At 47.5% G+C, this 22,524-nt stretch overlaps 1 protein-coding gene across 4 annotated transcripts in view; it reads left to right on the top strand.

Moving 5' to 3' along the window:
- The window catches only part of RGS3 (regulator of G protein signaling 3), a 135,400-nt gene that overhangs the window by 13,699 nt on the left and 99,177 nt on the right, over positions 1 to 22,524 (top strand). For all 4 annotated transcript variants that reach the window (XM_033237726.1, XM_033237724.1, XM_033237725.1 and 1 more), the window contains 7 exons: positions 4,051 to 4,101; positions 7,667 to 7,725; positions 8,676 to 8,770; positions 10,097 to 10,165; positions 20,056 to 20,116; positions 21,579 to 21,669; positions 22,290 to 22,345. In XM_033237726.1, coding sequence (XP_033093617.1) covers positions 20,078 to 20,116; positions 21,579 to 21,669; positions 22,290 to 22,345 — 186 coding nt within the window. In that variant the 5' untranslated portion in view covers positions 4,051 to 4,101; positions 7,667 to 7,725; positions 8,676 to 8,770; positions 10,097 to 10,165; positions 20,056 to 20,077. The remainder of the gene's footprint in view (positions 1 to 4,050; positions 4,102 to 7,666; positions 7,726 to 8,675; positions 8,771 to 10,096; positions 10,166 to 20,055; positions 20,117 to 21,578; positions 21,670 to 22,289; positions 22,346 to 22,524) is intronic.

The raw sequence follows: 22,524 nt of genomic DNA, 5'->3' as shown, positions 1-22,524 counted from the left end.
GGGTCTGGTTCTGTCATCCAGGCTGGAGTGCAGTTGTGCAATCATAGCTCACTACAGCTTCAACCTCCTGGACTCAAGCAATCCTCCTGCCTCAACTTCCCAAGCAGCTGAGACTACAGGCATGCACCACAGTGCCCAGCTATTTTTTAAATTAATTTTTTGTAGAGAAGGGCTCTTGCTGTATTGTCCAGGTTGGTCTCAAACTCCTGGGCTCAAGCGATCCTCCCACCTCAGCCTCCCAAAGTGCTGGGGTTACAGGCACGAGCCACCACACGCCACAAAGACAAATTTTTAAGGGAACAAGCAAATTTCAGAACAATACACATGGTATGTATCTGTGGAGGGAGGCGAGTGGCGGGGGTGGGGGTGGTTCTGAAAGGATGCCTAATTAGCTGGTGCCTAGGTGAGCTGAAGGCTCCAGGGATTAAGCCCAACTTCCCCTTCACCTGGAGGTTTCTTTCTCTAGATTGGAGACATTTCTAGGAGGCTGCCCTCTCTTTTTTTCATTTTCTTTTTTTTTCTTTGAAACAGGTCTCACGCTGTTCCCCAAGGTCCAGGCTGGAGTGCAGTGGTGTGACCATGGTTCACTGCAGGCTCAACCTCCTAGATTCAAGTGGTCCTCCCACCTCAGCCTCCCAAGCAGCTGGGACTATAGGATGTGCCACTATGCCCAGCTAACCTCTTGGTTTCTTGAGAAAAGCTGTGGCACCTGGTACTGTCCCTGGTGGCTCTCTCTGTCCCTGGATCTGAAGGTTGTGTTGGCAAACACAGCGGGCACAGTAGAGGAGGTGCATGCTAGAGGGCTGTGGGTGTTCCAGAAGACTGTGCACAGGAAAGAGTGCTGGAGTTGGGGTGGAGTTCTAGTCTCCAGCCCTGGATTCTCTGGGCCCAGAGCAAATCACCTTCCATCTCAGGCATGACTGTTCTGGCTACAAAATGAGGAGACTGGACAAGATGACTTCAGGGACCTGTGTGTCAGACATTTGGTGGAGTAGCCTGATGAGGGGAAGGAGGGGACAGGCATGGCCGAGGGAGGGATCTTGTGAACTGGGGCTGGTGTGTCCTGGCCTGGGGAGCCTGGAGTCTGGTCTGCTGGGTTTGGTTTCTCTGCTGTAACAGGGTACAGGGCACCCTGGCCTTCCTGAGAAGCCCCTGGCTGGCAGGACCTGGAATGGGAGCTGTGCAGTACGGTGCAGACTCGTCTCAATCCTGAGTCAGCCTTTGTCCCTAGCCCTTCGTCAGCTCCAGCTTCCTGCTTGGCCTTGCCCAAGTCCCTGTCCTAGCCACTGGGCTGTGAGCCCTGTGAGGGCAGGCACTTGCCCAGCCTCATGCAGATGCCCAGCAAATATTTGCTAAATGGAATTAGTGACCATTTGTGTCTGGAGATGTCTTGACCCTGACTTCTGGGCAAAGGGCCACTGTTTGTTAGGTGATAGGTGTTGTGGAGCACAGGGCTCCTGTGGCTTTGGGATCCAAGCATGTTTGTGCCAGAGCTGGCTTTGCACAGGTAGTAGTTTCAGAACAAATGTTTCATATTAAACATAGGTGTCTTTGAGTTGGTGAAATTCAACCCATGACTACTGGCTTCATTTGCCTGTTTCCAAACCTCCCTCTCTCCCACCCCACACTAGATCGGGCACAGTTTTCATAGGTTTCTCAACTCTAGGGAGCCACAGTGAAGCAATTGCTCAGACTTTGAGATAATGATACCGTCAGTTCTCCCGGCGCCTTTCATCCAAGGAGTCTTCCTCACCCACCAGCGTTATCTGATCACAGCTTGGAGAGTGCCATAACCCCTATTATTAGCTCCACCTCACATCCATGACCACTGTGGTCCTGAAAGAAGAGGGCAGTTAGGGCTGGAACTGATAGAGGATTCCTGGGCTTCTGAGATCTGGGTCCTGGACAGGAGAACAGCAGATATTTCTGATGGATGAAGGGCTGGACCAGGGTTTGCGGAAGCCTGAATTGCTTGGGACTGAAGCTTAAACACCAGAAGTATGAGGGTCAAGTGATGTCTGGGTCACAGTGATTGGTGGACTTATTCAGAGTTAGGAGACACGAAGGGTTTTCCAAACCTGTCCTCTAACCAGCAACAAAGCACAGCCCCAGCCGCCAGCCTAATTTCATGAGGCATGTCCAGAGGTGGCCAGATGGGATGATGAGGGGATGTCTCACTGTGCTGCGAGGGATTGTGGAAGAACTTTGGAGTTCAGGTCTAGAGGAAAGAGCCCAGAGAATGCAGGACTAGATCCGGGTGATGAAAGTTACTGAGCGACCACTGTCGGCTTAATATAAGATGCAGCATTGAATAATCAGAGCTCTTTCAAAGGGGAAAGGCCTCCCACTGCAGGAAGCAAGCTCCCCATCGCTACAGGTGACTGGAAAGGGGGAGGGCACTACTAGTCAGGGTCGTCATAGATGGAGCCATGCCTGGGCTTTCTGGTAGATGTGCCCTGCCCTGCTCTCTGATGTCTCCAGTGCCTGTCCATGGGGTGGACTGAGTTCAGCAGCTTTTTGAGGTCCCAGGGAAAGTCTACTGGACTGAGAGAAACATTTTCGATGTCTCTCACCGAGGAAGAGGAGTGTGGCCCTCTCTCTCTTCTCTGTCTTGGCTGGAGGCCATTGGGTGTCTGTGAGGATGACCTGAAGTTTTGTCCTGTTTTTTCCTTTTTTAAAAACTTTAAACAAAAATAGGAAAAGCCAGGGGATAAGCCTCGCCTGGCCACTCATTCTTGCCCTGCCTTCCAGCCCCATCCTTCTGTTCTCTTTACACATCCCCTCCCTCCCTGCTCTCCTCCCTTCCTCCCTGCTCTCTCTCCTCCTCCCCTCCTTTCTCCTGCCTCTTTCCTTCTTCCTTTGTTTCCTCTTTCCTTTCTTTTTAATTATAAAAGTGCTATAGTTCATTGATATATTCCAATTATTAAAACAACAATGGGGATAGACTGAAATTCCTCTTGACTACCCTCCTCCAATTCCTAGTCTATTCTCTAGAAGGGATCACTGTTTTTAATTTGGCATCCTTTCAGAAACCCCCCTCCCCTGCCAGATACATACCCTATGTATTGTTCTGAAATGTGCGTGTTCCTTTAAAAACTCGTCTTTGTGGGGTGTGGTGGCTCACGCCTGTAATCCCAGAACTTTGGGAGGCTGAGGTGGGAGGATCGCTTGAGCCCAGGAGTTTGAGACCAACCTGGACAACACAGCAAGAGCCCTTCTCTATAAAAATTAGTTAAAAAATAGCTGGGCACTGTGGTGCATGCCTGTAGTCTCAGCTGCTTGGGAGGTTGAGGCAGGAGGATTGCTTGAGCCCAGGAGGTCGAAACTGTAGTGAGCTATGATTACATGACTGCACTCCAGCCTGAGTGATAGAACCAGACCCTGTCTCAAAAACAAAACAAAAAAACCTAAAACTTTTCTCAATAATATTCCCCTGCCAGGTCATATGGAGCTCCTCCATTCTTTATAACAGCTCATACTATTCCATGTACAGCTATAGGTGGTTTACTTCACTATTTCTATATTGATGAACATTTCAGGTATTTTCAGTTTTTCCTTAAACAATGCTGTAGTGCCAGCCTTTGTGTGCACATGTTTGTGTTTGTCTACAGTAGTGACCTGGAATGAAGACTTTTGGGTGGAAGAATATGCACATTTAAATTTCAGTAGATCTTGGCAGAAATTACCCTCCATTTACACTCCCTCCAACAGAGAATGAGAGTACTTGTTTTCCTACACCTTTACCAACATTTGACAATGGCCCAGCAGTGAGAGCTCCCAGCATCCACCTGGCTGCCCGTACAGTAGTGAGCTTCCCATCACCAGAGGGGCACAAGCAAGGCTAGACAACCACTGCTGGAGGCATTCGAAAGGGACTCCTGATGAGTTCAGCGGGGGCTGAACTCTGAGGTCCCTTCCAGCCAGAGACTGTGTGAGTCTTTGAATGGCTTCACACAAACAAAACAGCATTCCTGTCACCTTTCCTCCAGTTTTTTCCACCATACCCACCAGGTAGCTGAGGCAAGGTTGTTTCTGTTGCTGTTTCCTTAGGTCAGCTGAGGCTGTCCATTGATGCCCAGGACCGGGTTCTGCTGCTTCACAGTGAGTATGGCTTTGTGCAAGCTCACCAAGGAAGGGGCGGGCCACTCAGCTTCCTGCCTGGGGCTGGGGTCAGGGGATGGTGGCACCATAAGCCAAGGCTTCTTTTCTCATTCTTGTATAGTGTCCTGCCATGTGTCTATTGATAAAAGCCAGTATTCACCTAGGGCTCTTTCTACAGAGCAGCCCTGGTCCTGCCTTGGATATGTCTAGACTCCACATGGTAGACCTTTCTCACTGACAGGCTACAGTTGCCCCTGGGTATCTCAACTTCCTTCTTGGCCCCAGCAGAGCAGGGTCACAGAAGAGTTTTCCTATCTTCCCTCCCTTCTTTAATTCCATCCTTTCTTCTTTTCTCTATTTTCCTCATTCATTTGTTTATTCATTGGTTGACAGGCAGCATAGTATCATAGCTAAGATCACAGTCTTTGGAGCCAGACCACTATAATTTGAACCCTGGCTCTGATACTTGCTGAGTGGCCTTGAACAAGCTCAGTTTTCTTATGGGTCAAGTAGTGGTGGTAATAGTATGTATCTTACAGGTTGCTACAAAGATTAATGAGTTACTATTAGTAAAGTGCTTAGAACAGTGCTGAACTTGTAGTCAATCCTGTATAAGTTTTTGTTAGATAAAATAGAAAACTCTCCGGGCACGGTGGCTCACGTCTGTAAACCCAGCACTTTGGGAGGCTGAGGCGGGTGGATCACGAGGTCAGGGGTTTGTGCCCAGGCCTACAAAGTGGCCAACATAGTAAAACCCCGTCTCTACTAAAAATACAAAAAAATTAGCTGGGCGTGGTGGCAGATGCCTGTAATCCCAGCTACTTGGGAGGCTGAGGCAGGATAATTACTAGAACCTGGGAGGCGGAGGTGGCAGTGAACCGAGATCATGCCACTGCACTCTAGCCCAGGCCACAGTACGAGACTCCCTCTCAAAAAAAAAAAAAAAAAAAAACCCCATACATTCCAAAATAGCGATTGAGCATTAGCTCTGTGCTAGGGGCTGGGAACACCAAGGAGAAGCACCCACCCCTGTCCAGGTGGTGTTGATGGGATGTCAGGGAAGACTTGGCGGAGGGGGTGATGTCCACACAGTATCCTGAAGGAGGAATGGGCGTGAGCCTGGCAGAGAGGAGCAGGGAGGGTGTGGCTAGCACTTCATGCACAGGGCTAGGAAGTGCAAAGGCCTGGGGGTCAGAGAGAGCAGGATGCATTTGAAGAGCTGTCTGGCATGGCTGGAGCACAGCACAGGAAGAGTTCATACTCCACCTGTTTGTCTGTCCATGTGTCCATCCTTCCATCCAGCACATAAATAGTTACATGAGTTGCTCTCATGGCCCCCACTGCCAGGACTCTTCTGTTTAGCGCAGAAGGCCTTATCTCTCCAGCCTCCCTGGCTCTTGCTGCTGAAGGTACCCTCCACCTCCAGCTCTATCCAGTTACATGCATTCCCTTGAATGCATCTTGCTTGCTCCTGCCTCTGTGCCTTTGCACCCGCTGTTCACTGTGCCTGGAATAACCTGTCTTTTTTTTTTTTTTTTTTAACTCCTTTTGAAAAATAACTCTCTCTCTGCTCTGATTTTGCAAGAAATATGCCTGCCTTCATCATCATTAAGACTCAGGAAGGAAGACTCATTTTGCCTTATTGTTTCCCCCTCCAGGAATCATCCCCCCGACCCACCTGTCTGGGCTGGGTTTATTGCTTTCTCCTTTGTGTCTTTGTCACAGCCCTGACTACACTGTGCCACCTGTGTCTGGTCTCTCCGTCAGACTGAGAATGCAATGAGGGCAGGGACTGGGTCCGGTTCATTGCCACTGCTGGCCAGAGAGACCCAGGAGGTCACCAGGCCTGGGTCCTGCCTTCAAGAACCATGCCCTTGAGGGAAGGGATGCACACAGGAACAGTAACTAGGATACTGGGCAGAGTGGACTAGTAGGCACTTGGGTCCTCTGGTCCTGGCCATGGGGGACTCAATGTGAAGTTCCCAAGGAGCAGTAGAGGGGTATTCTCTGCCTGCCAGGGCCTGACTCCGGCTGTGCAAACAGTTTTTGCAAAATGCATCTTGGCCTCCACCACTCCATTTGTCCTGCACAGTTTGCTTTGGCTTCACCCCAGTCTCAGGCCCTTCATCCCTTCCCACCAGTCCCCACTCCTTCCTTTGGCTTCCCAGACCTTGCACCTCAGACTACTGGGAGTACTGTCTGAGCCGAACCCTAGGGCTCAATGAAAACCAGACATAAGGCTGGGTGCAGTGGCTCACGCCTGCAATCCCAGCACTTTGGGAGGCTGAGGCGGGTGGATCACCTGAGGTCAGGAGTTTGAGATCAGCTTGACTAACGTGGAGAAACCCTGTGTCTACTAAAAATACAAAATTAGCCAGGAGTGGTGGCACATACCTGTAATCCCTGCTACTCGGCAGGCTGAGGCAGGAGAATCACTGGAACCTGGGAGGTGGAGGTTGCAGTGAGCCAAGATCGTGCCATTGCACTCCAGCCTGGGCAACAAGAGGGAAACTCCATCTCAAAACAAAAACAAAAACAAAAAGAAAACAAAAACAAACAAAAAAACATGTAAAAGGAGATAGAACAGAGGCTCAGGTTCTATCAGGTCTATTGTCTGCTTTCTATAGACTTCAGGCAAATGGTGCTGCTTACTATCGGGACCACACCTGCACCCACCCCACACCTCTCCCCTTGCCTTTATTACCTCTCCCCTTGCCTTTATTTATTATTATTTTTCTTTAGAAAACATGTTTTGAGCAATTATTTATTTACCAGGCACTCCTCTGAGCACTTCAGACACATTACCTCATTTAATTGGCACAACTACCATGTGAAGTGCATGTTATTATCACTAATCCATTAAAATGGCAAATTCTGTCCCAGGCAAAGCAACTCTAGCTTACATGGTGAGTAAGCAGTGCAGCTGGATTCATGCCTGGGTCCGTCACCCCCTGAGGCCCCAGCTTGTGACGCCTGTGCTGTGCTGTCCGCCAGCCACGGCAAGGCTCACGGCATACCGTGAGTGCCACAGTATGGCTCATGGCACACCGTCAGTGGCCCCTTCATTCCTAGAAGGCAGTCTTGTGTGGTAGAGCACTAGGCTGGCAGTCAAGAGACATGGGTTCCAAATCCAACAGTCATTCCCATTGTTCTGTGATTGTGGGCAAGTTTCTTACTATCTTTGTGCCCCCCTCCCCGAAGCCTCATTTTCCCCATTACATGAGGGGTTGGATTCTATAAACTATAGTTCTCTTCCAGCTATAAGATTCAGGGAATTGAATATACTCCATTCATTTGGTGAATTGAATTGGCAGCATTGGTGAGGGTGCTGCCAGAACGTGGGGGATGGTGGGAATGGCCTAGACTGGAGCAGGTTAATAGCCAATGGTGGTTATGCAGGTTAAGGGCCTGGTAGTAGGGGTCATAACCCTGCTACTCACAGATACGCTTTTCTTTTCAGGTCTCTTTATTCGTGTGGGTGGATATTCCTATGTGTGTCTCTCTTGCTCGCTGTGTGTGTGTATGTTTTCCATTCATCCACCCCAATGTCTGACTTCTCTTTTAGTTATAGAAGGTAAAGGCCTGATCAGCAAACAGCCTGGCGCCTGTGATCCGTATGTAAAGGTATGTGGTGGGGCCAGAGGTGGGGAGCGGGATATTGAGGGGTCATGTTACTGGGCTCAGTCCCAAGGTCCCAGCACACCTGTGGGGCTGGTGACCTTTGAGGAGGCAGTTGCCGTCTCACTCATCTTGTCAATAGGCATTTATTGGGCCCAGTGCTGAAACAGACCCATTCCCTTAGCTCGGCTGGGTCCCTGGCACTTCCTGTAACAGCCAAAATCTTAAGGGAGATCTTGGTCATCCACATAGGTGGGCACAGTGAGTATGTGGATGGCTGAAATCCACAGGCGATCCCAAGCCCTCTTGTGAAAAGCACCGTTTTCATCCACTTTCACCCCAAACTAGGGGCAGGATGGCCAGATTTGGGCAGTAGAGTGGAGGGAGTGTCTCTGAGAGCTGGAAGATCCTTCTGGGTTGGCTTTTGCTGTAAAGACAGGGTCCTTGCAGGAGTGGGGCTCTACTTTCAGTGAGAGCCAAAGGCCAGGAACTTCCTAAAGTGTGGCAGCTGGGGTGCCAGGTGCTGGCCCTCAGCCTTCTTCCTGAAGCCTTCAGGCTGATCAGAGGCCCCTGCTGGCAAGGAGTTGATCAGGAGCAGGGCTAGAACAGCCCTGGGGTGAGAGCATGGATTTGGGGCCTTGGCAGGAGGCTGACCTGGAACCTTTGTGAAGGGAGCATTCAGCAGCTGCTGGGAACTTCTAAGAGAGGAGATCTTTCACTTCTGGGGAAACCATTCTGCTTGGGGGAAGAGCAGAGATGATAAAGTCGTACCGCAGCTCTGGCTGAGCCGTGGCTGCCTTTTTGGTACCACCCACCATGAGGCCCTGTCCTGGCATCTGCTTCCAATGCCTCTTGCCCTGGGCTCCTTGTTCCAACTTGGAGATGTGCAGAGTCAGCTGCTGAGCTTAGGTGGGCCATGAGATCCGCTAATCATGCTTTCTTTTTTCCAATTCAAGATTTCTGTGATCCCTGAAGATAATAGACTACACCATCAGAAGACGCAGACTGTTCCAGACTGCAGAGACCCAGCTTTCCACGAGCATTTCTTCCTGTAAGAGTCTGGTGCAGCTGGGCCCTAGAGAGGAGAGGGAAGGAGTGTTTATCTGGAAACAGCTCTGTTTGCCAAATCTAGAACTGGGTCTATGCAAAAAAAAAAAAAAGAAAACACAACAAAACAGTGCCTTCTAAAGGATGTCTTTGTTTTCTCACTCACTCGTGTCCTTGCATCCCTGGCACCGGGCCCGGCAGTGAGGTCCGTAGTGATAAGGTATCACTTGGCTGGCTCTCATAACTAAAATGCCCAGCCTGGGGCTGGCAGCCCCTAAAAAGTGTAGGCAATTTCCCACTGTGCCTTGGGCCAAGCTTTCTCCTTTAGCTGAAGGAATTTTCCAAGCTGAAGGATGTTTTACCTCCCTGCCCCCCCTTTTTACTTCAACTTTCTAACCTCTCTGAGCCTTGGCTTCCTTATTTGTAAAATGGGGCTAATAATAGTAGCAACCTCAGAGAGCTGTGGGGTATAAATGGGACAGTATAACAAAACACAGAGTACCAGCTATTAGTATTCCTTTCCCCAATCTCTAAACTCTGGGGCCAATGGGAAGGTAATGGACATTTTGTATTTTCCTATTAGTGAAAATTAATAATAATATTTTGGTTTTTTTCTTACTACATAAAGGAATTTTGGTTGTGACAGGAAAATAGAAAATATAGATGAGTAAAAAGAAGAAAATAGAAAACACCTATCGCCCTCCTACTCACAGATATGCCCTACTGTATTTCTTTTCAGACCTTTTAATTTGTGTGGGTGTGTATGTTTGCATGTGTGTGTATGTCTGTGTGTGTCTGTTTACAAAAATGGAATTTTTTTTTTTTTTGAGATGGACCAGGCTGGAGTGCAGTGGCTCAATCTTGGCTCACTGCAAGCTCCGCCTCCTGGGTTTACGCCATTCTCCTGCCTCAGCCTCTGGAGTAGCTGGGACTACAGGCGCCTGCCACCATGCCCAGCTAATTTTTTTGTATTTTTAGTAGAGACAGGGTCTCACTGTGTTAGCCAGGATGGTCTTGATCTCCTGACCCCATGATCTGCCCGCCTCGGCCTCCCAAAGTGCTGGAATTACAGGCGTGAGCCACCACACCCAGCCCAAAAATGGAATTGTTTTATAATAGCATGTTGTAACCTCCTTTTTATCCTTAACAACATAATATAAACTTTTTTATGTATGGAGGTACTCATCTCTTACTTTATTTGTAATATAGTTTATTTAACCAGCTGTTGATGTTACTTCCACATTTTTGGAATTATGACTGACTCTATGAGTCAGCCATGGTCTAGAGCTCGGCCCTAACTAACACTCCAATGGTCTGATTGACTTTGCAGTCCTGTCCGAGAGGAGGATGATCAGAAGCGTCTCTTGGTTACTGTGTGGAACAGGGCCAGCCAGTCCAGGTGAGGAGAGCTGCTGAGCTGGAGGGGGACTCTGCTCTGGGCTAGTGGGTGGCAGCCAGGTGGCCAGCATACAGCAGGGGTTCGATTAGTGCTTTCTGGATAAATGAGTATTAGTGGCAATACTAAATTGCAGAGGCTGCCCCTCCTTGAGTCCCCATCACTCCAGGTGTTACCAAGGACTGTGTTATCAATGAATATTTGCTGAGCACTTGGTATCAAACAAGGCACTGTGCTGGTCACTGGGGATGCCAACCAGCTTACACACGAATTTTATTCTCAAGGTGCCCACTATTCAGGTGGGGACACCAGGCACTGCATGGAGAGAAATTACAATGACAACATGTACATGCTCAGTTCTATAGGACTCTAAGCACCTTGAAAAACAGGCTTATTTCTTTTTTAGTCATCATGGTACCTAGTGCCTAGCACATAGGTGTTTATTAGATATTAGCTGCATGAATAAAAGAATGACATGAGTAATAAAGACCATCAGTATGGGAAGAGGGAGAGTTCACTGTGGTCTGAGATGATCAAAGAAGGCTTCATGGAAAAAGTGGAATTTTGAACTTGGTTTCAGATGAAGAATAATACAACTAAAGAAGAAGGTTGGAAATGACGTTCCAGGCAGGGCACAGCATGAGCAAAGGCAATGAGGCAGAAATACTCACTGTAAGCTCAGGCTGCTATGATGAGACCAGGTGGAGGAGTATAGAAGTTTTGTATAGGAGAATCCTAACAGGCTGGTCTTGCAGGCAGTGCAGGACACAGGAGGGCAGAAGTGGCCATTAGTGACGGCAGTTAGAGCAGAGCAGGGGAGGAGTGCTGGGCAGGTGAGCATGATATTGGCTGTTAAGTGACAGCAATGGACTGCCATGGCTCACGGTTAGCGGCAGTGGCTCATTTGGCTGGTGCAGTGTAACGAATCTGGGATACCCCATTGTCAGGATCATTTGTGGAGCAATCGCATCACTGAATGGTGACTGAAAAGGGGCTTCCGTGAATGAAAATCAGCTCAAGTCAACATCGGAGACCTGGAAAACATTTTTGGGTTCAATGCTCTTTAGTACCCTAAATGTTATTAGCTAATATGTTTTTAAAGTCAGGGTGTATTTAACCTACAAAATGAAGGATTTCCTTTTTAATAAAGTATCCACTTTTCATCATAGGGTAGTATTGTACAATAAACCTCATTCATTCATTCATTCATCCATCCAGGTGCCATTTCCTGGGTATCACTGTGGCAACAACATGCTGGGGATGCATGCGTAGGGTCAAAGACTTTCCTATTGGATCACCCATAGAGACTTGGAGCTGAGAGTGAGGAGGGGAACATCATGTTAATAACAAGAGCAATGGCTGACTGGGTGCTGACCTAGAGCCAGGGGTTAACAGTACAGATTAAAAATCTCATTTAATTCTTACAACAACTCTAAGAAGAGTATGGTTTTGTCCTAAGTTTTCAGAAGAGGAAACTAAAGTTTTGAGAGGTTAGGAATTTGCCTAAGGTCATACAGCCAGTTAACAGTAGAGCCGGGATGGAATCCAGGCAGTTGGACCCCAGGGTCCTTCCTCTCAACATTGTACTGACTCATGGGTGGACAGGTGAAAGGACAGAGGAAAGAGCCAGTAAAGTAGAGAGGGCAGGGCAAGAGTGGAGTGAGGAGGGATCTGTAAACTCATTGATGTTGCTGGAAGGTTAAGTACAAAGTAGGGACTGGCTAAAGATTAGCTGAAGAGGTTGGTATAAGCCAAGTCAGATGATTCTGTAGATTCTCTTTGGAGTGTGAGGTTTCTCCTAAGGGCGGGTGGTTCTCGATCCTGGATATGGATCAGAATTCCTTGGGATGCTTGTCAGGAACCTGGATTCTCAGGTGCCACGTCAGATTAATTACATCCAGCTCTTCATGGGCAGGGCTGAGAAATCTGCATTTAAACATGTTTGCAGGGTGAACCTCCTGCAGTCACTTTGGTGTTTGGGAATGTCTGGCCATTGGGAGATGCTGAAGTGTGTCGAGCCAGGGAATGACGGATGCACATTCTAGATCTATTGCGTTGGCAGGTCTTTGGAAGGTTGGGGTGAGAGAGAGGCTTTGGGGCTAGGGAGGGGAAAACAGACTCAGGCCATATTTAGGAGATTAAATCAGTAGTGTTTAGTGGTGATTTGGCTGTGAGAGCAGTGTGAGAAGTCAAGGGTAACTCCTGGGTGGCTGGCGGTGTCTCCACCTAAGACAGAGTTACTGGAGGTGGAGGTGAGTCAGCTTGGGATACGGTGAGATGCAGGTGCTTGGAGGGGAGCCAGGTCAGAGCTGTGAAGGAGGGCTTGTCTTTGCCTACCTGTAACTTGGGAGACAGAGAGATGGGAGCCACGAGCAGGAAGGCAGTGGGTGAAATTCTGAGCAAGTGAGATGTCAAGGAAGAATATCGAGTGCTAAGGACCAAGGGTCTGATCCCTGTCTTTGAAGGGACAGGCCAATGAAGGGAAGGTCCTGAAGGAGACAGCAGAGTGTCAGAGAGGCATATGGACACCCAGCAAGCCCTTTGGGTGGAGGCAGACACCAAACTGCTGGAGAAGGAGCCGGTCATGCCCTTCATGGTTTTTGGAAAAGAGAATGAGGCCAGGGAAAGTGAGTCAGCATCATGGGGCAGTGTCTCCACGTGCTGCCTATTTTGGGAAAGTGAGATGCCTTATTAAAGAAAATACAGCCAAACTCACAGTCACAGTCCCAGCCCGAAGCTCAAGAGGACCACGGCCTTTGGAGCAGAGGGCCCTGTGAAGCTGTGAGCAGTATACAGGCTGGCCTGGCCTCCTTGCACTCTCCTCGTCCTCTCTCCTTTGTTGATCCGTTTCGGAGCAAGAAGCCCTCTGAGCTGGAGGAGGCAGACAGAGTGATTGCAGGAAACTTTGGCTCTGCTGAATGCTCTCAAATCAAATTGTGCCTCTCCGAAGGACGGACATTCAACTTATCAACGTGAAAGACAGTTGTGGAAGGAAGGAAACAAACATTTACGGAATTCTTCTCTGTGCCAAGCACTTTACATACATTACCTCATTTTATCCTCATCATGATCCTGAGAGGTAGGAATTATTATTGCCCCTCTCTTTAGAGAAGAGGAAACTGAGGCTTATGAAAGCTGAGGCACTTGCTTGAGGTTATGTAACAGTTCATATTTATCAAGCACTTACTGTGTGTGGACATTAAGCACATGGCACACATTATCCAATTTAACTCTCACAACACCATAAGAGGTAGGTATTATTATTACTGTTCTTTTATAGGTGAGGAAACAGGCACAAAGGCGTTAGATAACTTGCCTAAGGTAACACAGATAGGGTGCCATGAAAACAAGATGTAGATGCAGGCTAGCTGACGCCAAGCCCAGGTTCTTGTAGCCACATTACAGTACACTTGACCATCTCACATGGATGATAAATGACTCCAGAGCATACTGTTTCTGTGTCAGTATGCTTGCTCCTCAGGACTCAGGCTGCTTCTCATTGCATTTATAGTGTAGTTTCATTGATTGATTGATTGATTGAGACAGGATCTCACTCTGTCACCTAGGCTAGAGTGCAATGGTGTGATTAGAGCTTACTGCTGCCTCAAACTCCTAGGCTCAAATGATCCTCCAGCCTCAGCCTCCTGAGTAGCTGGGACTACAGGTGCATGCTACCACACCCAGCTAATTAAATTTTTTTTGCTTTTGTGGAGATGGTGCTTTGCTATGTTGCCCAGGCTGGTCTCCAACTCCTGGCTGCAAGTGCTCCTCCTGCCTCAGCCTCCCAAAGTGCTAGGATTACGGACATGAGCTACTGCAGAATTTACAGTGGAGTTTTATATAAATTATTCAGCCAAATGTGTGGTGGTCACATTTTGAAACCGATAGGAGATAACAGGAAAGCATCTGTTTCGCTAATTCTCACTATCCTTCCAGGGATGGCTGTGAACTTGTATTAGAGAAAACAAGATGATCTACAAAGAAGTTCTGGGGAGGGCCAGATGATTTCAGTTCATCATGGTGATCACAGTGGGAACTGAGGAGAACCAGGCCTCAGCACAGTAGATTTTGGCTTAGCTTTGACTAGCTGTGTGACCACGGGTCAGTCCCTTTCCCATGCTGAGCCTCGATTTCCTTGTCTGTAAAATGCAGTGATCACTAATGTTTCTTTCAGCTTCAAGGTTCTGCGAGTTTTTTTATAGGCTCTTTCAAATGCATGCAGAGGTAGAAAGTATCATATAATAAACCCTCATATACTCATAGCACAGTTTCATCAATTATCAATATATGGCCAATCTTATTTCATTTACACCCATCCACTTTCCCCTTCTCCAGTGAATTATTTTAAAGCAAATTTCATTATTTTAAAACCTCATCTCATCAGTATATATTTCTAAAAGATGGCTTTAAAAAATAATCATGATGACATTATCACACTTAAAAATTAATAGTAATTCCTCAATATGCCATTGAATATGGAACTCAGCTATTTAAAAATTCTGTTTGATAATACGGCAAAAGCCAAATTGAAGCTTCTAGTATTAATCATAGCATTTTCAGAATTTGTGGCCAGGGAACAGACTTGGAGAGAATTATAATGTTATGTACTAAGGTAAAAAATGCATATATGTATTATATTTATACCTCCAAAGATTATCTTCACTATATATTACATATTATTATAAATTATATAAAATATAAAATATAATTGTAACTTAATTATAATATATATTGGTATATATATTATATATAACTAATTATAATTATATATGTCATATAATTATATATAAATTATAATTATATATTGGTATATGTAATTATATATATAACCTAATTATAATTATATTGGTATATGTAATTATATATAACCTAATTATAATTATATATTGGTAGATATAAATTATATATAATATACAATTCTTTATATATTATTATATTAATTATATATAATTAAAGAACATTAATTATATATGTAATTAAAGAACATTACATATATGTAATTAAAGGACATAATCTTTTTTTAAGTAATTTTTTTTGAGACGGATTTTAAGTAATTTTTTTTTTTTGAGTTTTGCTCTTGTGCATGATCTCAGCTCACTGCAACCTCCGTCTCCCAAGTTCTAGCAATTCTCCTGCCTCAGCCTCCCAAGTAGCTGGGACTACAAGTGCACGCCACTATGCCTGGCTGATTTTTGTGTTTTTAGTAGAGATGGGGTTTCACCATGTTGGCCAGGCTGGTCTCGAACTCCTGACCTCAAGTGATCCACCTGCTTTGGCCTCCCAAAGTGCTAGGATTACAGGCATGAGCCACCATGCCCAGCCAAGGACATAATCTTTTTTTGTTTTTTAAGATGAAGTCTCTCTCTGTTACCCAGGCTGGAGTGGAATGGCGCGATCTTACCTCGCTGAAACCTCTACCTCCTGGCTTCAAGTGATTCTTCTGCCTCAGCCTCCCGAGTAGATGGGATTACAGGCGCATGCCACCATGCCCGGCTGATTTTGTATTTTTAGTAGAGACAGGGTTTCACCATGTTGGCCAGGCTGGTCTCAAACTCCTGACCTCAAGTGATCCGCCTGCCTTGGCCTCCCAAAGTGCTGGGATTATAGGCATGAGCCACCATGCCTGGTCAGGGCATAATCTTTTATACTAATAGTAGCTACATTTAAGAAGATTCTGCTTGTGATTTGCCCTGCACTGTCCCAGGCACTGTAAGTGTACACTGTCCTTTAATCTGTTTTATAAATGAGATCTCAGTGCCAAGTACAGTGGCCTAATGTTAGAAAGCTTGTGACCAGCGATGGGTACTGAGCTTACAGAAAAAGTGAATGGAAAAATCTAAGTTCAATTTAAGTCATCAAATTAAAAATCAATTAGGATTAAATGGTATAACCCTGTAAGAGAAATAGTTTACCCGAGAGGAAGAACTAAAGTGCCTTTCCTCAAAAAATAATAGATTTTTTCATCTTGTAATGAGTCTACAATCCTATGCTCAAAAGTAAACTGAATACTATTCCCCATATGTGCTGCATGAAGTTACTTCTGAGCCTTTATACTGGCTGTTCCCTCTGCCCAAAATGCTCTTCATTCTCTCTGGCTCAATTCATAGGTCTTCTTCCAGCCTCTCAGCCCGAAGCTACCTCTTGTGTTCTCGAACCTTCAGAATATGTTGCCTGCACTGTTCATCTGTCAATCTCACCCTGTCTTGTGACATCCCCTGTATTGCTGTCTTGAACTGCTATTTAAATTCCTGGATGTTTGTCTTGTTTCCTTAACGCTGTGGCCCCTTGCCCAGTGCCTGCCAACCATGGGCGTGATAGATTCATCCATGTGTCAAGCCTTCACTAAGTGCACCAAGCCCAGAGCTGAGGGATTGGTAGTCAGAAATAACCAAGGCTTGGTTCGGGAGACTTTGCATCTAGTGAGAGTTCAGGCACTCCTCAGGGTGAGTGCTAGTTCCCAAGTTAATAAACTGACTGCTGTGTTGTCATATGCTCAGGTTGCTTTATTTTTTTTTTTTTTTTTTTTTTTTTTTTGAGGCGGAGTCTCGCTCTGTCGCCATTCTCCTGCCTCAGCCTCCCGAGTAGCTGGGACTACAGGCGCCCGCCACCTCGCCCGGCTAGTTTTTTGTATTTTTAGTAGAGACGGGGTTTCACTGTGTTAGCCAGGATGGTCTCGATCTCCTGACCTCGTGATCCGCCCGTCTCGGCCTCCCAAAGTGCTGGGATTACAGGCTTGAGCCACCGCGCCCGGCCTCAGGTTGCTTTAAAAGAAGTCTTTCTTCCTCCAAAGATTGTTCAAAAGCAGGCGTAAGAAATAGCTAATTGAAGAACACTTAGAAGTTCCTGCTTATGGACCTTAATTGTGGCAATTTACCCTGCCTGAGTTATCGTGAAATGGTAGGAGGCCCCTTAGCAGGAAGTAAAACTCAAGGGAGGCTATTAACCATTTAACATTCTCTAAACAACAGGGAATGAAAATTTCACTTAGTGAAGAGCAGAGAGAGGCTGCCGAGCTAATGCATTGGCCTGGAGACTTTGCAAGTTTCAGCCCTACCCAGTAGGAAAGAAGTGTACAGCAGAGTAGTGTGGGCACCTGGATAGCAGCTGGATTTCTCTCAAATGTGTGACAAATAAAATGAAATCGGTTTGAGGACTTTGACAAAGTCTTGCCAAGGCTTTTCTGGAATGGCAGCTCAGATTAGTGTCAGCTGTTTATGATAGTCACTGCAACTGCCTCCTATTAGTGCTGACTTGGCTACTTCCCAAGGGGGAGGAGTATTTGTTTTTGGTGGTGGGCTGGGGAGGTGGATATGAAAGAGTCACTTTATTGGGGTGAGCACATTGTCCCTTTTGAATAGGTTATTAATAAAGCCTTGGATGATGAGAGAGGCAAGGAAGAAGGGAGCAGATGGAGCCAAGGCTAGAGGAACCGGGAGCAGGAGTGATGAACTGAGAGCAGCTGTTAAGAGACAGCCAGAAGCAGGGGCCTCAGCCCTGGGCCATGGGGCAGAGCATGAGTTTGCAGGCAGGTGGACCAGTTTTGAGGAACAATCTCCTGGCATCTTGCCTCCCCACCCCTTGCTTGACTTGGCTGCCTGTGAGAAGCTAGTTTTGTTTTACTTAGGACTGTCAGGTGGTAAGCTGCCACCCTTTCCGGAGAATCTGAACAATATGTCTTTATCAAGACCTTATAGATCACTGGTCTTTGACTGGGGCAGGTGTAAGTGGGTGTTTGGCAGGATCCACTGGAAAGCTTTCTCCAGGCTCCCATGCTCAAACCCCACCTTGGACCAACTAGTTTTGGGTGCTCAGGAAGAAGTCCTGAGCCATATACTTCAGACAGGCTGTTCAGTTGGATTTGTGGTACGCTTCTGGCTAGAACCACTGCTCTAGCTCAGGCTCCCTTAGACCAGGTTCTGGAAAACGCATCTCTAGGGAGTTTACTACCTATCCTGCAGCCTGTTCCATCTTTGGCTTTGATATTGTGCCTTCCATAGGACATGCCAAATCTCTCAGCTATATGGGTCCTCCAGCTATTGAAGCCAGCCTCCAGGATTATGCTCCAGCCTAAATATCCATGATGTTTCTTGATTAATAGTTATTAAACCAACCTGTGAGGGAGTCCAAGTTGAGGATGGGCTAAGAGAGAGGAGAACAGAAAGATAACATTAAAAAACCCTACTGTAAGGATAGAACAGGATGTGGCACAATAAAAGTCCTTAAAAGTAGACTGAGACTGTCTTTTTTTTTTTCCTGATTACAAAAAAGGTGCTTGTTCCGTATGAGAACAGTGAAAACCCATGAAAGAAAATTAAACCCCTAGTAATCCCACCTACCAGATATAACCATTGTAGTATTTTTGTGGGTATCTTTCTCATTAAACTCACATTACTCATTAAATTTACAGCTTTGTAAACTTCCTTTTCTCTAACAATAGCAAGATATTTTTGGACTTTATTAATATTAATCGATGTTATCATTATTATTTTTTTGAGACAGGGGCTCGCTCTGTCGCTGCAACTGCCTCCTGTTAGTGCTGACTTGGTCACTTCCCAAGAGGGAGGAACAGTAACACACAATCACAGCTCACTGCAGCTTTGACCTCCCAGGCTCAAGTGATCCTCCTACCTCAGCCTCCTCAGTAGCTGGGGCTACAGGCTCATGCCACCATGCCCTGCTATTTTAAAAATTTTTTGTAGAGATGGTGTCTCCCTATGTTGTCCAGGCTGGTCTCAAACTCCTGGGCTCAAGTGATGCCTTCCAAAGTGCTGGATTACAGGTATAAGCCACTCCACCCAGCCCATGCCATCATTATTAAAAGCTGCCAAATCTTAGTCCCTGGTTATTGGACATTAAGCCTCAATGATGGACATTCTTCGGGAACTCTGAATTCTTTTCCTCCTCCTCCTCCTCCTCCTTCTTCTTTCTTCTTTCTTCTTCCCTGATTATTGGACATTGAGCCTCAATGGTGGACGTTCTTCAGGAACTCTGAATTCTTCTTTCTTCTTCTTTTCTTCTTCTTTTTTTTTTTTGAGACGGAGTCTTGGCTCTGTCACCCAGGCTGCAACCTCCACCTCCTGGTTTCAAGTGATTCTCCTGCCTCAGTCTCCTGAGTAGCTAGGATTACAAGCATGCACCACCATGTAGCGCTATTTTTGTGTTTTTAGTAGAGATAGGGTTTTGCCATGTTGGCCATGCTGGTCTTAAACTTCTGACCTAAAGTGATCTGCCTGCCTATGTCTCCCAAAGTGCTGGCATTACAGGCATAAGCCACCATGCCCAGCTGTGAATTCTTTTTAACCAAGAAGATTGAACTTAGCCCCTTGCCATAGTCTGACATCCCCATGAAGCCTGACCCTGGTCCATGCCTATCTGCCCTGCTGGTGGCCAGGTCAGATTGGTCTCAGCAGCTTTTGTGTCAGGTTGGTTTGGACCTTGATGTGTAGCCATCTAAGAACTGCTCAGCTCCTTCCTGGACCTGAGACAAAACTTCTTGAGCTTGAGGTCCCATAACTGTTCTCCACTGAGCATCACCAACTGATGTGGGCAAGGAGGTTTCCTCTGGGGACCAGCTCTTCAGATCTACCCAGCACCAGAACAGTTAAAACTCGTGAAGTACCTCTAAGCTTTTGTGTTTGGTAGAGGGAGTGCTGAACTTGTCCTATGACCTTGGGAAAGGGACTGACTCTGAGTCTCCATTTCTCCCTCTGTAAAATGGAGATAATAGCTCTTCTCTAGCCTGCCTCACAGAGTCAGAAGGATCAAATGTGATGATGCAGGTAAAGTGCTTTGTAAACTGCAGTGCATCAGGCAAACCCATGCTATACTTGATAATGGACCTCCCAATAGAGCCCAACAAAAAGTGCTGACTCAAGCCTCAATTGTTCTCCCAGACAGAGTGGACTCATTGGCTGCATGAGCTTTGGGATGAAGTCTCTCCTGACTCCGGACAAGGTGGGTCCTAAGGACGCTTCTGTCAGAATCATCCCAACTGGACCGGGCCGGTACAGGCAGGGTTTCTCTGTCAGCCCTTGAGCAAGGCTTCTCTCTGTGAGATGGTGCCCCACTGAGATAGTTGCCTGGTGGGGTGGCCTGCATAGCAGCACTGTGTTTGTTACCTGCCTAGCTGAGAGTTTGGGTCCCCTTCTTGGTTTGTCTTGCCAGAGAACAGTTGTTAGGCAGCCCCAAGTCTTCCCAGGAGGCTCTGAGTCTGGTGTCTGCTGTTGAAGATACTGGCAGATCCCTTGGGGCCCAGAGCACTCCTGGGCCTGCCCCAGAAGATGAAGGCCAGGTGTGCCCATGGTCCCTTTCAGGGGTCCTCTTCTTGTGTCTACCAGGCCTGATATTTCTGGGCCTAACAGGTGCTCAAGGATGGAGTGAGCAGCACCATCCTCTGTGGAACTTTTCTTCAGGCTGGAGGAGGACTCTTTGGGACCCAAGACTCCTTGCTCTGGGTCACCGGTCCCTTATCAATTTCTATGCCACACTGGACCCCCCGAACTGGAAGGTGGAGGGTGGGGAGCACTCCTTTTGCACATCCCTGGAATGTCCTGGTGGCCTGTGGCATGGCCTGCCACGCAGATTTGTGTCTTGGGGTGGGTGACTGAGGAACCTTTATCCTGCTTGTGAGTCCTAAAGAGCTTCTCTCTCTCTTTTTTTTTTTTTTTTTTTTTGAGATGGAGTCTCACTCTGTTGCCCAGGCTGGAGTGCAGTGGTGTGATCTTGACCCGCTGCAACCTCTGACTCCCAGGTTCAATCTATTCTCTGCCTCAGCCTCCTGAGTAGCTGGGATTATAGGTGCCTGCCACCATGCCTGGCTAATTTTTGTATTTTTAGTAGAGACAGGGTTTCACCATGTTGGCCAGGCTGGTCTCCAACTGCTGACCTCAGATGATCCACCCGTCTTGGCCTCCCAAAGTGCTGGGATTACAGGTGTGAGCCACCACGCCCGGTCTAGAGCTTCTCTTGACTGCAGCCTTGGCTTCATTCTCCTGGAAAAGATGTTCCCCCTGCAGACTGCTCAGGAGCCACAGGATGCCTTTTGGCCTCTCCATCCATCTTTCACTCCTTCACTTCTGTTCTGTCAACAAATATGGCTCCTACTGTATACCAGGCATAGTGCAAGGCACATCAAAGAGCCTGTGCACGACTTAGTGGGGGAGACAGGCAAGTAGATGGTTGTCCTCCAGGATAAGAGGCTGTGGGAATTCGGCAGAGGGGAGAGCCAGCTCTGCCCTGAGCATCATGGAAGGCTTCCTGGAGGTACAGGCGTGGCAGCTCAGGGGCAGGAAGGCTGGAGAATCTTTCTCTCCTGTGGGAGGGTGTCCAGTGGCTACTTTTGGAGGGGGATTGGTGGCTGCCTGACCTGTGCCTCTGCCTCCTGTGTCTGAGTGTGTCATTCCTTCTCTTGTGACAGGAGATCAGTGGTTGGTACTACCTCCTAGGGGAGCATCTGGGCCGGACCAAGCACCTGAAGGTGGCCAGGCGGCGACTGCGGCCTCTGCGAGGTACCTGCACACCCCCTTCAGCTTCCCTTCCCAGGACCTGCCCCCTCCCTCCTTTCCTGCATAGTGGCATCAGTTCTGGTATTTGGTGGCCCCTGCCACCCAGGCTGCTATTAGCCTGCTGGGTGCAGGGACTTCTCAGGAGCACCTGCTAGAGTGCACGCTGCAGGCAGCCTCTTGCCCATGCCTCCACTGCTTGTCTGGTTGGACTTTCATTGGAGAGGCTATGGCCTGATCCCATGTGGTTTAGCTCCCTTGCTTGTGGGGTACTTTATGCTTCCCCAATGGCTCCTTCCCAGCTCCATGTCTCAGGGATCCCCCAGGTTGCCTTGCTCACCTTGGGATACCCACCTCTACAGACAGGGCGTTTAGGTCCTGCCATGATCCCTGAGGCTCAGAACACGGATTTCATGGCCCTTTTCTATGTTCTGCCTTTCCCACATGCAGCCCTGGCTCCTGAGTCCTTTTCTGGATCGAGCCTCAGGTGTCCCCACATCCTGAGGCCAGGAGTGGTCCTGGGCGAACCCATGGGCCTGTTTCCCAGCACTGTCCTCTGGGTGGTCTGAGGAGGGGAGCCTTCTATGCCACCAGGCGTTTTCTGATTCTGTTCTGTTGCCTTCCAGACCCACTGCTGAGAATGCCAGGAGGTGGGGATGCTGAGAATGGGAAGAAACTAAAGGTAGGTGGGGACAAGCTAGGGCATTGTTCCAGAGGCTGGATCTCCTCCTTGTCAGCCCCTGGGCCCAGGAAACCCCTAAAGGGGTAGCATTTGGTGCTTGAAACTCAGCAAGTCATGCACTTGGAAGGAATGATTTCTTGACTTTCCTGAGGTGTATTACAGGAAATAAATGCTCTTCT

The sequence above is a fragment of the Trachypithecus francoisi genome, unplaced genomic scaffold (genome assembly GCF_009764315.1).
Source record: "Trachypithecus francoisi isolate TF-2019V2 unplaced genomic scaffold, Tfra_2.0 Lachesis_group16, whole genome shotgun sequence".
In the NCBI taxonomy this organism is placed as follows: domain Eukaryota; kingdom Metazoa; phylum Chordata; class Mammalia; order Primates; family Cercopithecidae; genus Trachypithecus; species Trachypithecus francoisi.
This window is presented reverse-complemented; position numbering and strand designations above follow the sequence as displayed.